A 16098-nucleotide genomic window follows, 5' to 3' on the forward strand; every position below is an offset into this window, starting at 1 on the left:
GGTAGGAAGGCAACTAAAGTTTTAATATATAAGAAGAGAAGCATAAGCAAGACTTTAACTAAACATCTTCCCTTCTATATTCCAAAGTATCTGGTAATTCTAATATGTTATACTCCTTATTCAGCCTAAGAGCCATTCTGTTATCTTTCCCACCTCTTATATATATGAGTATCTTATGTGTTTTTATATTCTTTCTGACATCTCCACCAGTAATTTATTTATTACAATGGTTAAATAACTTTATTTAATTAAGATTCAAATTATAGTGTTAAAATCAATTAATTATATGCTGCTATCATTTATTAATTTATTCACTCAATAAATTTGTGTACCAATGTGGTACAGTGTCTTATCAATGTAGACGAAAAGGTCAGTGAGTCAATGTTAAATTTTCTACTTATTAATTTTGTAAATCCATATGATAGATTTAACTCACTTGAAGTAAAACAGGATTCATGAACAAAAGAAGAGAATGTGATACTGAAACAGTCAAGGAAAAAGAAAATCTAAAGAGGGACAGAGAGAGGAAAATTAAAGATACTTTGGTTACATTCAAAGAAATGTACAGAAAATAATTTGTGGAGATGATAACCTTCTGTAGTAAAAGGGAGATATAATAGAACTTAAAACTCTGGTCTCACTCTATTATTCCCTCAGGTGCTGCATTTTTGGTAAATTTTTTTTAGTTTCATGGCTAGAAACTATTACTTTGCCTGATGTACAGCTTTTCAACTGCTTGCATAATTAAAAAGATGTTACGGGCATAAATTTTTATTTTTATTGAGATTTTTTTTCGGTTTGAAAGGGATTTAAACTATACTTGGAACATCTTAAAGTAAATATGTGAATATTTATGATAGGCTTGTTAGGACTTAATTTGTTGAACTTTATTTTTTAATTTACTTCACCAGACATGTTTATGGCCAAATAGGCAACTATATTTGACTTGTGAACAGCTTTCTTGAAAAGGAAAGGGAATTGAAAATGTGATCTTTAGAAGTACCTTTATACTCTGTGTGGTAAAATGATAATAAATAATATGGAATCAAAAATAATATCTGTTCTGTTTCTCTTGGAAGCCATGCATTTTACTCATATTTATTTGTCAGTGTAATTAATTCTTATTATATTTTACATCCCTCTTCTACTTTTCATTTGATAGCTTATGCTCATCTCTATAAAAATCATTATTAACAGTGATTGTGCATTATTCACAGATATTGGCTGACCTAGAAAACCATACATTATTTAAGAATGATCTGGAATGTCAAAAGCTGATTCTGGAAGCAATGAAATACCATCTATTGCCAGAAAGAAGAACTTTAATGCAAAGTCCAAGAACTAAACCTAGAAAATCTACAGTTGGAACTCTGTATGCAGTGGGAGGAATGGATAACAACAAAGGTATTTAGTTCTAGATCTTTAGTAATACACACACTGTATCACACCATGACGTGATTTTACAGTTGTAACCTGTGTAATACCAACAAACTTCACAGAATCACAGCTTTATTCATTAAGATTTAAGATTTAGGGAAAAGTTAAGACACCTCTCAGTTTTCCATTTTTTCAATCTGTAGTTGCTGCTTCTGCTTCTTACTCATCTTTAAATGTTTTATCTCATGCATTATGTACAAGACTTCATATGAAATGAAAAAGAGATTAAAAGTACCTAGAAAACACGGGCCAAATAATTTGTTGAATATACTGAAACATGTATTTCTATTCTAAGTAAAGGAAATGTAATCTGCCAGCCACATGCTTGCTGAGAGTAATATTATGAAGGAGCGAGTCTCTGCTTTTGAGGGGTTTAGAATCTCATACAGAAGCCAGATAAAGAAGTAGACAATTATAAATGGGTGTACTGACTATGGCAGGTATCATTTACAAATTTAAATTTTTTTTTACCATTTTTACTCTTACAAGGAAGTGAATGATTTAAGACCAAATACATACATACGAAGGTTTTGTTCTTACTTTTCTATAGTTAGTGGGAAAATCTCCATGAATGTTTGTTCTCTTTAGCCTTTTTTATGTGTCTTAATTTTCCTGAACAAGTACACAAGACAAATAATGTAAGTGTCCTATGTTTGCGTCTAATAGGTGACATAATTATCCATAATACATTTATTATACATGTACAAAATACAGTTGGCAAACATAGAGTATGACCACATATTCAAGCTCTGTTAAAGGAACTCTGTTGTTAAAGAATCAGGAGGAAGCAACAGAACTTACCTCAACTACTGTGAAGTGAGATCCCAAAATAGGAGGCAAAGGGAAACAATTCAGGTAATCAATAGAGAACAACATACATTTCCCATTTTTTATTTGCCAAGAAGATATCTGTGGCTATAAAATGATTTTCACTAGTTTAATTTTTTGAAGATTTACTCCTGTTTGCTGGGCTATGGATTTCTCGTGATTATCACATTAAACGAGCATTAAAATATTAACATATATATTCAAGAGCTTAACTATTAGTTAAAAAGGGTAAATGACTTGACACTTTAAGAACTAAGGAAATGGCATCAATCTCCCTCCTTCCCTGTCTCTCTCCACTTCTAGCTTTTTCTTTAATGTTATTATTTAAGAGACCAAGTCAAAAATTTCCCCCCTAAATGATATAGTGCTTAACACCCTCTTTTATAAAGTGGTGAAACAAAATATCTTAGATACAAATCTCTCTCAAAAATAGCCAGAAATTATATTGAAATGTCCCCAAAAATGTTTTTCAAGCTTAGAAAACAAATCTATTAACCTGTATCCATGTAGTCCTTATGAGAGTAATAAATACTAAATAACACACAGCACGTGATATAATTTGCCATCTCTTGGAGCAGAAGCATGCAAACTTTATTGTAACATTTTTGCGGTACGCGGGCCTCTCACTGTTGTGGCCTCTCCCATTGCGGAGCACAGGCTCCAGACGCTCAGGTCCAGCAGCCATGGCTCACGGGCCCAGCCACTCCACGGCATGTGGGATCCTCCGGGACTGGGGCACAAACCCGTGTCCCCTGCATCGGCGGGCAGACTCTCAACCACTGCACCACCAGGGAAGCCCTATTGTAACATCTTAATAAGTTCATTTTACCTATAAAAGTAAATATCAATAAAAGAACAATGATGTTATATATGTTTATCAAATTTTAAGGTCTAATGAATGACATTTACTTTTCAAGAACACTGCATTCTACAGAATGAATGCCTGTATAAGATAAATTCCATTTGTAAATATGCACATATCATTGAAAAAATAAAGAAAGAACATTGATGAAATCAGGCCAGCCAGTGACTAGGACTGAGCAATAAACAACAAATTAACATTAGTATAAAAATCACTATGCTATGAAGAGCCAAAAGACATGACTAATTTAAAATTTTAAATTTAACGACTTTAAATACAATTACCATAGCATAAAATAATACGAGTATGGGGGGGTCTTTTGAGTTAAGCTCTTTGTCAGCATTTGAATTTGTCTAATTTTACACAGCAGTCTTTTGAGGCTGAAGAAATTTTTAAGAAATTGAACTTTCTTAGGGATTTTGAATCTTTCATTTTATAATTGAACACTACTAATTATTTAGCTATTGTTCCACTTATCCAGTAGTCCAGAAGATTAAAAGCGTGTGACAAAACAAGGGATTTAAAAAGATATTCCTGATTAAATCAGCAACAAAATAGAAAAAAAATTGAAGGAAATTTTAGGAATTCTTACCATATCCTCTGCACTCTATGAATTGGATATTAAATATATCCCATAACTTAGATAAAAATCTGACATTACCAAACCTCAGAGAACCTACTTTTCCTGCTGCAGCAGAAACTTTACCAGTTTCAAGAGATTTAAAGAACAACTAGGACATTTTCAAGTTAATCCCTTGTATTTGCATTGTGCTTTTACTGCTTAAAAGCTGTTTTCTACACCTTATTAACTTGTGCTCTCTCTAAATAGGCATTAAGATTTTATCTTAAAATTGTGTTTTCTTTTCTTTAAAGGTAATGAGGAAAATTAAAATGTAAGAAGAGGCAGGGAAATCAAAAGAAAAAAATATAGCAAAACATTGGAATTTACTTTGCATGACTAATTTGAAAAATAATGCAATACAGTATAATACAGTATGTTACAATACAATACAATGATATGCAATATTTAGTGTGCTTTTTGGAATTATTTACATATTCATATTGTGCCTCATAAGGCTATGTAAACATTTTATTGAATTCCTCTTCAGCTCCACAGTTACTGGGATTTGTATGATATTTTATGGGATTGATAAACTATGAGTACAACTCTTGCAGATTTTCTGTAAATATTAAGAAAATTCAGAGCATTTTTCTCTCCTTTCCCCTCCTTTCTTCTTATATCCACACATACATGCATCCTATAATGATGCACTTTTTGCACATCTATTTTGTGCCGGCTCTGTGTTAAGAACTTGTGAACATTATGAATATTACCCCTACCTCACAAAGCTTCCAAGTTACTCTAGGAAAGCAAATAGTAAACAAAATATTTGTGAATAAAATGAGTGTTACAGGAATGGAATTGTGAGTGAAATCAGTATAATGCTTGGGAGCCAACCTAGTCTAGTCTAGAAGAGTAGAGAAGTATAGAGAAAGTGTTTGTTGTTGTTGCTGTTTTTAGTTGAAATCTAAAGAATTATTAGACATTAGTTTAACACATTACTGGAGCAGCAGAGTAGGTGTGGTGGTGAATTCCAGACTAGAGATAAATCAAATGTGAGGGTTTACAGCTAAAGAAGAGTGATATCTTTAAAAATGGAGAGAAATCCTTTATGGCTGAAATATAGCCAGTGGAGAAATGAAAGCCACATGGTAGTAGAGGAAAGACACAGCAGATTTCAGGGAAAGGATAAGAATGATAGATTCTGAATTGAAATCTAGACATCATAGAAAGCAGGTGATGTTCCGAGTGAAGAAAGTAGTCTTTGCGATCAGAGAGATGCCTGTTCAAATCCACGAATGTCACTTAAAATCTCTAGTCTAATTTATCTTTTCTCAATACTGTATTGTGTTTCTGCAACAATTACAGTGATTAAATGTAAAGAGGCTAAACTAATACACAGCATTCCAACATGCTTGTTCAGTGCCAAAGAAACCATCAGAGAACTCAGCAGCAACCTGGGCTGACTTTCCTTATCACATTATGGACTAAGGCCAAGCCATCTAGGAACTTTGGAGGCATGGACTATAGTGGTTCTATGACATAATAGTAATGTGACATAGGGAAGAAGATAGGACAACAAGATATTCATATCAGTGGAATTTATATGATTAGCATTATGTAGAAATTAAATGCCTTTTATACCAATACAAACAACATTTAAGAGTTGGGAATCACATGAATTGTATGAGAGAAAAGAATCAAGTCCTAAATGAAGTTAGCAGTATCTCTTGGAAAGTATGATTTAATTCGCTGCCATACTGGAAAATACTGAAAAATAAGTTTTTAACGATGTAGTAATTTATAGCATATTTAAGGACAATTAAAATGATTAATATATTTATTAATGTTTGTTCTACTATGAATGAAAAATGAGGGGACATAAAATTAAATACGGAAAAAGTCAATGAATTTTTAAAAACTATTTTTATTAGGAGGACAAATTTTTTAAATGTTTTCAACTGAAATCAAATGCAGATTTAAAACAATGCAGTAAATTGTACCAATAAATATGCTTTCATTTTGGTAAGAATTTTATTACAAATCACATAGGAATCATCATAAATCCTTTAGAAGGTTGAGTTAAAAGTAAAACACTAATTGCTTATTCTCAAGTGCTTGAAATGTCTCACACTAATGTATGATTCATGTAAGTTATGAAATAAAATTTGGTGCTATTGGTTACTGGAAAATATTTGTATCAAAAAGTCTATTGAATTTATTTTCTGATGTTGGTTGATTATTAGAAAATTCCATGCAAGTAAAAATAATTTGGTTTTGTACTCATAGAAATTGTATTTTTTGAAGATTCATTTTATTTCATTCTAATTATGAACATATATTGAAAACCTGGTAAATATACAGTAGTATAGATAAGAAAAGGAAAACCAACTGTGAGCTTATAACTTAAATATAATCATTGTTACCATTGTTAACAGAGTGGCATATTTTCTTTTCCAAATTTCTCTGTAAATGTGCATGTGTGTGTGTGTGTGTGTGTGTGTGTGTGTATACATGTTTGTATACAGACATAACTCTATATCTACATTTATACAGAGATTACCTATTTACAATTGTCTTCATCTCTCTCACTCTGGTATCTAAATATAGGCATATTTAGATTTATTAACATACCTAAGAATTATTATTTTGTTGCTTTTATTTATTAACTATATTATATGTGTAAATTTATATTTCATTAAATTTTTTAAATACATCATTTCAAGTACCTTACTAATTCTTATTCACATTAAAAATGCCATGGTTTACTTGAGCTTAATCCTATTATAAAACACTTTGGTGGAATAATCCATTTTATTTTCTATAAATAACACCATCACTAGTATCTGCATACGTTAAGAGTTTTTCCTAAGCTTTGAGTGTTTATACAGATAACTGGCTGGAAAATTACTGGGTGGGAAGGTAAAGCTTTTGTGACATATGAGCTGATTTCTTTCTTGAAAATTTTTAAGAATTTATAGTAGCACTAAATTATGGAAATAGTGCCATTTTTAGGGCCTTGTCAACAAATTTTCTGTCTAAAAACCCTTTTTATTATTAAAAATTTTAGCATAATAGTAGAAAAAATAATATAATGAACCCTGTATTCTTGTCATTACATTTATATTTCTCCTTTTAGTAATGAAATTGAATATTTTTGTAATTTCAATTTTTTATGTATTTAATCATCAAATATACTGCTGAAGAGTGACATATTAGTTTGCTATTTTTCCAATTATTACATATTTTATTTCAGTTTCTTGAACTAATTGCCTACAGTATTTGGCATAAAGTTCAATAGAAATAGCTTCTGAGGTGTTTTTCTCATTTTGTCTATTTTATAAGGAATAATTTAAATATTTTACAAGTTTGCTGTAAACATCTAGTATGTAGCATAGCATACCTGGCAGTTTTGGAGAGAATGATGAATACTGTGTATGAGAATATATAGAGGCTATGGACAACCTTAAATTCTCTCAGAGATAACTTTCCTTTTGACAGACACTTAAGTAAGAGCAAAACACCTTCTTCCAAACAAGCATTAGATAATTTGAGGCTAAGATGTAGTATCTGTGAGGGTCGCCCTACTCCTTGTTTGTTTTCTGTATGTATACCAAGGTCATTGGTCTTTACTGGGCCCTGAATGCCATTTTATTTTCACCTCAGAAGAACCAGTTCTAATTTTTTAGCATCTTAGCTTCCATTTTCTGCCTGGATTTCTGTCTCTCCTTGTATATGTCTTACAAATTAGTAAGTGCCCAGAAGACAAGCAATTATGCCTTGTCATTCTTTTTTCTGAGTCTAAAGTCCTGACTACCTTGGTTGCCCTGAACTACAGTTAGTGTCTCCCCAGCTGCATAAGGCTACCAACAAGCCTGGGCCAACAAGTGCTTCAAGGACTCTCAGCCTAGTGCTGCCTGTGAATCAGCCATTTCCCAAGGGGAAAATGGCAAAGGATGTTGGCCTCATTTCAATTCTCATCCCTTCTATCTGGGATTTGTCTTCCTAAGTGTTTGATATCATTTTTTTTAATCTCTAATGTTTTCAAACAGCTAAATTTTGTATTCTAAGACTATCACTTTATAGTTATTCTTATGGAGATAGCTTATTTGATACAAGCTAATCCATACTTAGCAGAGGCCCCTGCAAATTTGTAATTTCAACATTGTCCATTTATGAAACTTCTCTTCGAATTTTTCTGAGATATATATGATAATGTTGCTGATGTTCTCATCTTACATGCTTTTTGAAAAATTTAATCTATTATTTCTTTAAATATTTCACAGGTTTATTTTATATTCTGTAGCTAATAACTCCAACATCTAAAAGCTTGAGAGTCTAAGTCTATTGTTTGTTGTTTCTGACACCAGGAATAGCAGAGGAATTGCAATTCTGGAGATGCAATCTCTAGCAAGCTACAGGCTCATCCACTGAGGGTTTGGGGCAGGCTGTATTTATGGGCAAGGAATGCAAAGAGGGCAGACTCCAGCCAGAGTCCAAGAAGTTAGTTTATTGGCTTGAGGATGGGGAGAGATTCTTGGCAGACGGTCATTGGTAAATTTTGGTCTTTAAATCAGGCATTTGTGGGAAATCAGTTTCTCGGTTCTTGTGTTATCTCCCTCAGGGAGCATGCGTGAGATTATCTATTTCATATTTTTGGGTTCCATTTTACATTAAAATCTTTTCACACTTTCCTCTAGCAAGCATAAGTCAGTTTTAACAAAGAACCAGGGCCACCAGTGACATACAGCTTTATCAGTCTTCTTCAATGCTCCAGGCTTAATGCAAAGTCTCTGGATCATTCTCCCACCTCATGTTAGGCCCAAAGCAGATGCTCTAGATCTTACTGTAGGTGTGGACATCCACTCCAAGGAAATGCTATCTTTTGTACTCGGGTAGCAAACTCTATCCCAGGTTTCACCTCACTGTTCTTCAGCTATTTGGCTGAAGTTTTTTTCTTGGAGTTTTTTCTTACTTTCAAGTCCAGCAATGCAAAAAATTAATGTTATTATTGCAATTTGCCCAGATTTACTGGTATTTTAATTAGAGGGCACTTTGGAGTGTCTTCCATTCTCTATCAAGCAGAAGCCTCCTTTTTCTTTTGTATCCTGATTTTTTCCTCCATAGATTATTTTACTTGTTTTATGCCCTATACTTTTTGGAGAGTACGGATTTTGTTTAGAATTAAACTATTAGCAAACCTGACATTTCCCCACTTTTTACATATTTATAAAGTATACCATTGATGTTTCCATGGTTTGACAGTGTTTGAATATTCACAAATTTGGTAATACTATATTCACATGTAACTTCCACATCTCTAAAATGAAGATAATAATTCTACCTCAAAGTATTATATTATATCATGTAATAAGTTAGAGCAGTTCTGATTACAATGTAGATGATGACTCACTAACAATTTGATTGAATCCTTACATATTCTTCCCATAGCAAATACAATTCAAATTCATGCCTGAGCTTAAATAGAAATCAATACATATCTTGGATCTGAGGCATTGTTAACAAATATTCAGAACTACAAGTATAAATTCATGAGCATATTTGTTCTAATATAATAGATTAATTCCCTTTTCTAAATTATAAGCAACTTGGAGACAGGAACTTTACATTCTTAACATCAGAAAGCATTGTTATTTAGAGTAGGCTTTCAGTAAATATCTGCCATACTTAAATTACAACCTATTTAGCTAATTTTAGTAAATATCCAAAATGAAAAATCACATGTATGTGTGTGTATATATACTATTTATCAATATAAACTTTGTATAACTATGAAATTCTCCTTTATTTATAATCTTTGGAAGATTTTAAAGGGAAACTGTAAACAAAAGATTGCCATTACCTGAATAACTTTCCCAGAAGTACTCCTCAAGAAAAAAGAATTATTGTGAATCTGTTATTTATCCTTAGTAATTGATCATTTGGGAATGATAAAATTATTTCATCAATGATTTATACACATATTTTGATTGAAGTATAGTTGATGTACAATATTATATTAATTTCAGGTGTACAACATAGTGATTTCACATTTAAACACATTATGAAATGATGACAGCAGTTAACTCTAGTAACCATATATAACCATACAATATTATTATAGTATTATTGACTAAATTCCTTATATAGTATATTACATCCCTGTGATGTTTATTTTACCTTGAAGTTTTTTCCTTTTAATTCTCTTCACCTATGTTGCCCAACCCTCCACTTCCCTCCCCTCTGGCAACCAGCTATTTGTTCTCTGTATCTATGAGCCTGTTTTTGTTTTGTTTGTTCATTTGATTTTTTCCTTAGAGTAAATATATAAGTGAATATTTCTCTTCCTCTTTCTGACTTACTTCACTTAGCCTATTATCCTCTAGATTCATCAATGCTTTTGAAATGGCAAGGTTTCATTTTTTTATGGATTAGTATTATTTGGTTGTATATGTATACTGCATCTTCTTTATTCATTCATCTACCTGTGGACACTTAAGTTGTTTCCATATCTTGGCTATTGTAAATAATGCTGCAATGAACATAGGGATGCATATATCTTTTTGATTTAGTGTTTTTATTTTCCTCAGGTAAATACCAAGAAGTGAAATTGCTGAGTAATATGGAAGTTCTATTTTTAATTTTTTGAGGAAACTCCATATTGTTTTTCATAGTAGCTGCACCAATTTACATTCCTCAAAACAGTATACAAGGGTTCCCTTTTCCCCACATCCTCACCAATATGTGTTATTTGTTGTATTTTAGATGAGAGCCATTCTGACAGGTGTAAGATCTCAAAATCTCATGAGTTTCATTTGCATTTCCCTGATGATTAGTGATATGACCATTGTTTCATGTGTCTTCTGGTCATTCATATGTCTTCTTTGGAAAAATGTCTGTTCAGGTCCTCTGCACATTATTTAATCAGGCTGTGTGTTTTTTTTTTTTTTTTTTTTTTTGTGGTACGTGGGCCTCTTACTGTTGTGGCCTCTCCTGTTGGGGAGCACAGGCTCCGGACGCTCAGGCTCAGCAGCCATGGCTCATGGGCCCAGCCGCTCCGTGGCTTGTGGGATCTTCCTGGACCGGGGCACAAACCCGTGTCCCCTGCATCGGCAGGCGGACTCTCAACCACTGCACCACCAGGGAAGCCCAGGCTGTGTTTTTGATATTGAATTCTATGATTTGGATTCATGTAGGTTGGATTTTAACTCCTTATTGAATATATCATTTGCAAGTATCATCTCTCATTCAGTAGGTTGTCTTTCTTTTTGTTGATAGTTTCCTTCCCTGTGCAAAAGCTTTTCACTTTGACGTGGTCCCTTTTGTTTATTTTTACTATTGTTTCCCTTGCCTGAGGAGACATATACAAAAAAAAAATATTGCTAAGATTGATGTCAAAAAGCATACTGCTCACATTTTCATCTAGGATTTTATGGTTTCAGGTTTCACACTTTAGTCTGTAATACATTTTGAGTTTATTTTTGTATATGGTGTAAGAAAATGATCCAGTTTGATTCTTTTGCATATGGCTGCCCAGTTTCCCAAGACATTTATTGAAGAAGCTGTCTTTTCCCCATGGTATATTCTTGTTTACTTTGTCATAGACTAGTTGAGCATATAAGTGTAAGTTTATATCTGAGCTCTCTATCCAGTTCCATTGATCTATGTTTCTGTTTTTATGCCACTGCCATGCTGTTTTGATGACTATAACTTTGTAGTATACTTTGAAATCAGGGAGCATAATACCTCCAGTCTTTTTCTTCTTTCTTAGGATTATTTTGGCTATTTGGGTCTTTTGTGATTCCCTACAAACTTTAGGATTATTTGTTCTAGTTCTGTGAAAAAATGCCATTGGTATTTTGGTAAGGATTTCATTGAATCCATAGATTGCTTTGGGTAGTATGGACATTTTAACAATATTAATTATTCCAATTCATGAGCACATTATATCTTTCAATTTTTTTGTATTGTCTTCAATTTCATCAGTGTCTTATAGATTTCATAGTACAGATCTTTCATGTTTTAGCTTAAATTTTTCTAGGTATTTTATTCTTTTTGATTCTGTTGTAATGACATTGTTTTCTTCATTTATCTTTCTGATAGAACATTATTAGTGTATGAAAACACTACATATCTCTGTACTTTAATTTTATATCTTGCTACTTCACTGAATTCATAAGCTCCAATATTTTTGGTGGAGTCTTTAGGGTTTTCTAAATATAGTATCATGTCATCTGTAAACAGTGACAGTTTTACTTCCTTTCAATTTGAATGCCTTTTATTTCTTTTTTCTTGTGTGACTGCTGTGGCTAGGACTTTCAATAATATTTTGAATAGAACTGGAAAGAGTGGGCATCCTTATCTTCTTCCTGATCTTAGAGTAAATACTTTTGGCTTTTCACCATTGAGTATGATGCTTCTGTGGGATTGTCACATATAACTTTTATTATGTTGAGGTATATTCCCTTTACACTCACTTTGTTGAGAGTTTTTGTATCTTAAATGAATGTTGAATTTTGTCAAAAGCTTTTTCTGCATCTATTGAGATGATTATATAATTTTGTCATGGTATAGGTTCATCTGTGAGACTCTCTGTGCTTCCTGGACTTGAATGTCTCTTTCTTGCACCAGTTTAGGGATGTTTTCACCATTATTTCTTCTAATAGTTTTTCTGTCCCTTTTTCTCTCTCTTCTTCTGGGAAGCTTATAATGCTAATGTTAGTATGCTTGGTGTTGTCTCAGAGCTCCCTTAAACTGTCCTCATATTTTGGTTTCTTTTTTCTTTTTACTATCCTGATTGGGTCCTTTACACTGATCCATTCTTCTGCAACATCTAATCTGCTGTTGACTCCCTCTAGTATAGTTTTTATATATATATATATTTTTATCTCTTTATTGAAGTTCTCACTGTGTTCCTTCATCTTTTCCTGAGCTCAGTGAACATTTTTATGACCATTACTTTGAACCCTTTTTCCTGGAAGATCATTTATCTCCATTTTATTTAGCTATTTTTTCTTTCTGAAGCTTTGTCTTGTTTTTTCATTTTCAACATATTCCTTTGTCTAATTTTTCCTAACTCTTTGTGTTTGTTCTTATGCGTTAGGTAGATCAGCTACATCTCTTGGTCTTGAAAGAGTGGTTTTGAGTAGAGGTGTCCTATCAGACCCAGTAGCACTGTCCTGCCTGGTTGCCAGAACCAGGTGACCCAGGATTTTCTCCTGTGTGGGCTGCATGTGCCCTCATGTTGTGGTTGGGCTGTGATTGCTGTGGATATACCTAGTGTGTGGGACTGACCTGCCATGCATCTGGCTGAAAGGCCTAGTCACAAATGTTGCATGCACTCTGTTGTGTGTGACTGGCTCCTGGTGTGAGATCACCTTCAGGGAAATATCAGCGCTGGTCAAGGGCACCTGCCAAGTCTGTCAGGGTGGAGAGCCACCTTGGATAGGCTGTACTGCCAATCAAGTGTGCCTGCCAGGACTGGTGGTGAAAGGAGCTGCTTTGGATGGTCTCTGCTGACAGCTGAAAGTGGTTATTGGGTCTGGTAGGTGGCCACTTTGGAGGAGCACTGCCTTTGTCAGGTCCACAGGTGAACCTGGGGTGGGTTGAATTGTGCAAGTAAGTTACGTGGGGAGAGTCAGAAATGACACCTACCAGCACAGGGTCAGCTAGGTAGAGGATGATGGAAAAACAAACAAACAAAAATGACTGGCCCTTGCCAGTTCCTCTATACCCAGAGAAAGTTCTAACAGCTCCCAGTCCCTCAGAAACACACCTTAAAATTAATCAATAAATCCCCTCAGTATGACTCAGGTGCTTTTTTCTGTGTTGGGTCTCAGAGAAAGTGAGTTTTGCATGCACCTTTAAGAGCAAATTTTGGTTTTCTATACCCCTCTGCCTCTCCTGGACATAAGCTTGCTTGTTTTCAAAGTCTAACATTGTGGGAGCTTGTCTTCCCAGTGCAAGTCCCCAGGGTTCAGGAGATTCATGTAGGGTTTCGAGTCTTTGTTTCTCAGGGAGGACCACCACAAATGTGATATCATTCCTGTCCCTGGTTTCCAGTGTTGGGGGTGTGGGTCCCAGGCAGACTGCATCTGCACCCTTCCTGACCATCTCAATGTGGCTTCCTCTTTTTATCTTTAGTTGTGGAAAATCTTTTCTGATAGTTTTCAGGTCATTCTCAGAAATAGTTGCTGTATGTGTTGTTGTAATTTTGGTGTGTCTGTGGAAGGAGGGGAGTCCAGGATCTTCCCATTCTGCCATCTTGTCCCAACACCCCCCCAATAACATGTGCTTTACTAACTTCCAAGCACCATTATATACAAAATTTCATTTACATTTTACAGCAAATTTAGGTTGAGAGTATATTCTTGATCATTCTGATTTTGACAGAGGTTAAGAAATTTCTTATTTTTACCTTTTAGTAAGTAGTTAAAATTAAGGTAGACTTTAAATCTAGGTATCTGTGTAATTCCAAAATTGGTGATCTTTCTTCTACCCTTTTTTCCCACCTTTAACCTGTTAATGATGAGATGTGCTCAAAGTGACTTTTTTAAATATCAGCATAAAATTCCGACATACTTTTAATTCTTAATATGTGATTTTTATTTATAATTTTACTGAAGTTTGGAACTAGTTCTCTAGTGTACAAGATAAAGAAAAAATCCCAGGACAGGTAAATAAACCTTATTTTATTATTTTAAGAAATACAAAAGAAAGTAATTGAAAAAATTAAATATGCTCTAAAATACCCATTTTTTAAAATTTAACTTTTATGTGTATATTATTTCCTCAAAGAAAAATTATCCATATGAAAAAAGCAACTTTTAGATATGAAATATAAAAATCCTATTTTTCTGGGATTAAATATTTCTAGGCTGAAATACATGGTATACTTATTAAATAAAAAGTTCTATAATTCAACACAGGTAATTATATTTCCTACTATAAAAAAAACCTGTTAATATCTAGACTATACCCTACTATTAGTACTTCCATCTAACTTGGCTTCAAATTTTAGTTGTCAGAATTACTCTGCTCTCTATAGTTAATCAGTTATCAGGGACTGTCTGATTTACATCAGCATTTCTACTACTTTAGTTGAAGCTTTGTCATCTTATGCCTGCAAACCTGGGGTATTTCATGTGTTTATCAAATGGACCATTTTTCCTGACAACACATTACTAAACTAGATAATGATCTCCCTACCTCCAGTCTCTCTCCAATCGTACTCATACAGCTCATTATTTCCAAAGTAACTTATCACAGCTTTTAGCATGATCATTAAAACACAAAGATATAAATAAAATAATAAAATAAAAACCTTCATTAGGCCCCCTTCCCCCAGGAAGAGCCCAATATTCTTTACCAGTGCAACATCTATCCTTCACCAGCTATCATTACAAATTTAACCAGCAGTTTTTTCCTATTTTTCTCTCCACCATAAATGTCTTGAAGGATACTTTTAATCTTTAGCAAATTTCACAACTCACTTCCTCAGATATGAAGCACCACACTGGTTGCAGTACTACCCACACATAGATATATTATCTGATGCTTCAGTGTCTTTTTCCTTTTATCCCTCTTTCTTTGCTTGTCTAACCCTATTGTAATATTCTCTCACCCATGGCTTCTCAGTTAGCCTTATTTATCCCTCATCTATATCTTAGCATTGTGTTCTTGCCACTTTTATTATACCAATCCAGTTATATTAAATACATCTGTTTTCATTTTCCCAAAATAATACAAAATTTTTGAACATATATAAAACTTAAAAGAATCATTCAGTTAACTTCCACATACTCAGCTAGATTTTACAGTTAAAATTATGCTACATTTGCTTTAACACATATTTATCCAACTATTATTCCTCTACTCATCTATCATATTTTTAATACATTTCAAGGTTGTAGACATAAGTACACTTCATACTGGACACATCATCATATGATTAACTAGATTTCAATATTATTTTAGAGCTTTTGGACAATATTAACATACAATGAAATGCACAAATCTTAAATGTACTTTTAAATGAATTTTGACAAATACATATATTTATGTAATTCAAAGTCCTTACAAGATAGAAAACATTGCCATTACCTCAGCAAGCTCCCTCATATCCCTTCCTAGTTAGTCCCCAGCTTCCACATCTCCAAGACAACCACTTCTCTGAATTTCTTTCTGCTTAAAATAGTTTGGTCTATTCTTAAACTTCATATGAATGCAATCACACATTTCATATGCCTTTATCTAAACTTTCTGTCAACTAGCATACTTTGGTAACTCTACCATGGTGTTATGTGTATCAATAATTTATTCTTTCCTTTGAATTCCTTAATAGTAATCTGGTTATCCAGCTTCCTGCTGATGAACACCTGGGATATTTCCAGTTTTAGCTATTATAGGT

At 33.4% G+C, this 16098-nt stretch overlaps 1 protein-coding gene across 2 annotated transcripts in view; it reads left to right on the top strand.

Annotated features, from left to right (window-relative positions):
• The window catches only part of KLHL1 (kelch like family member 1), a 388765-nt gene that overhangs the window by 284705 nt on the left and 87962 nt on the right, over positions 1–16098 (top strand). For both annotated transcript variants that reach the window (XM_060128984.1, XM_060128985.1), the window contains one exon: positions 1218–1404. In XM_060128984.1, coding sequence (XP_059984967.1) covers positions 1218–1404 — 187 coding nt within the window. The remainder of the gene's footprint in view (positions 1–1217; positions 1405–16098) is intronic.

The sequence above is a fragment of the Lagenorhynchus albirostris genome, chromosome 18, assembly GCF_949774975.1.
Source record: "Lagenorhynchus albirostris chromosome 18, mLagAlb1.1, whole genome shotgun sequence".
NCBI lineage: Eukaryota > Metazoa > Chordata > Mammalia > Artiodactyla > Delphinidae > Lagenorhynchus > Lagenorhynchus albirostris.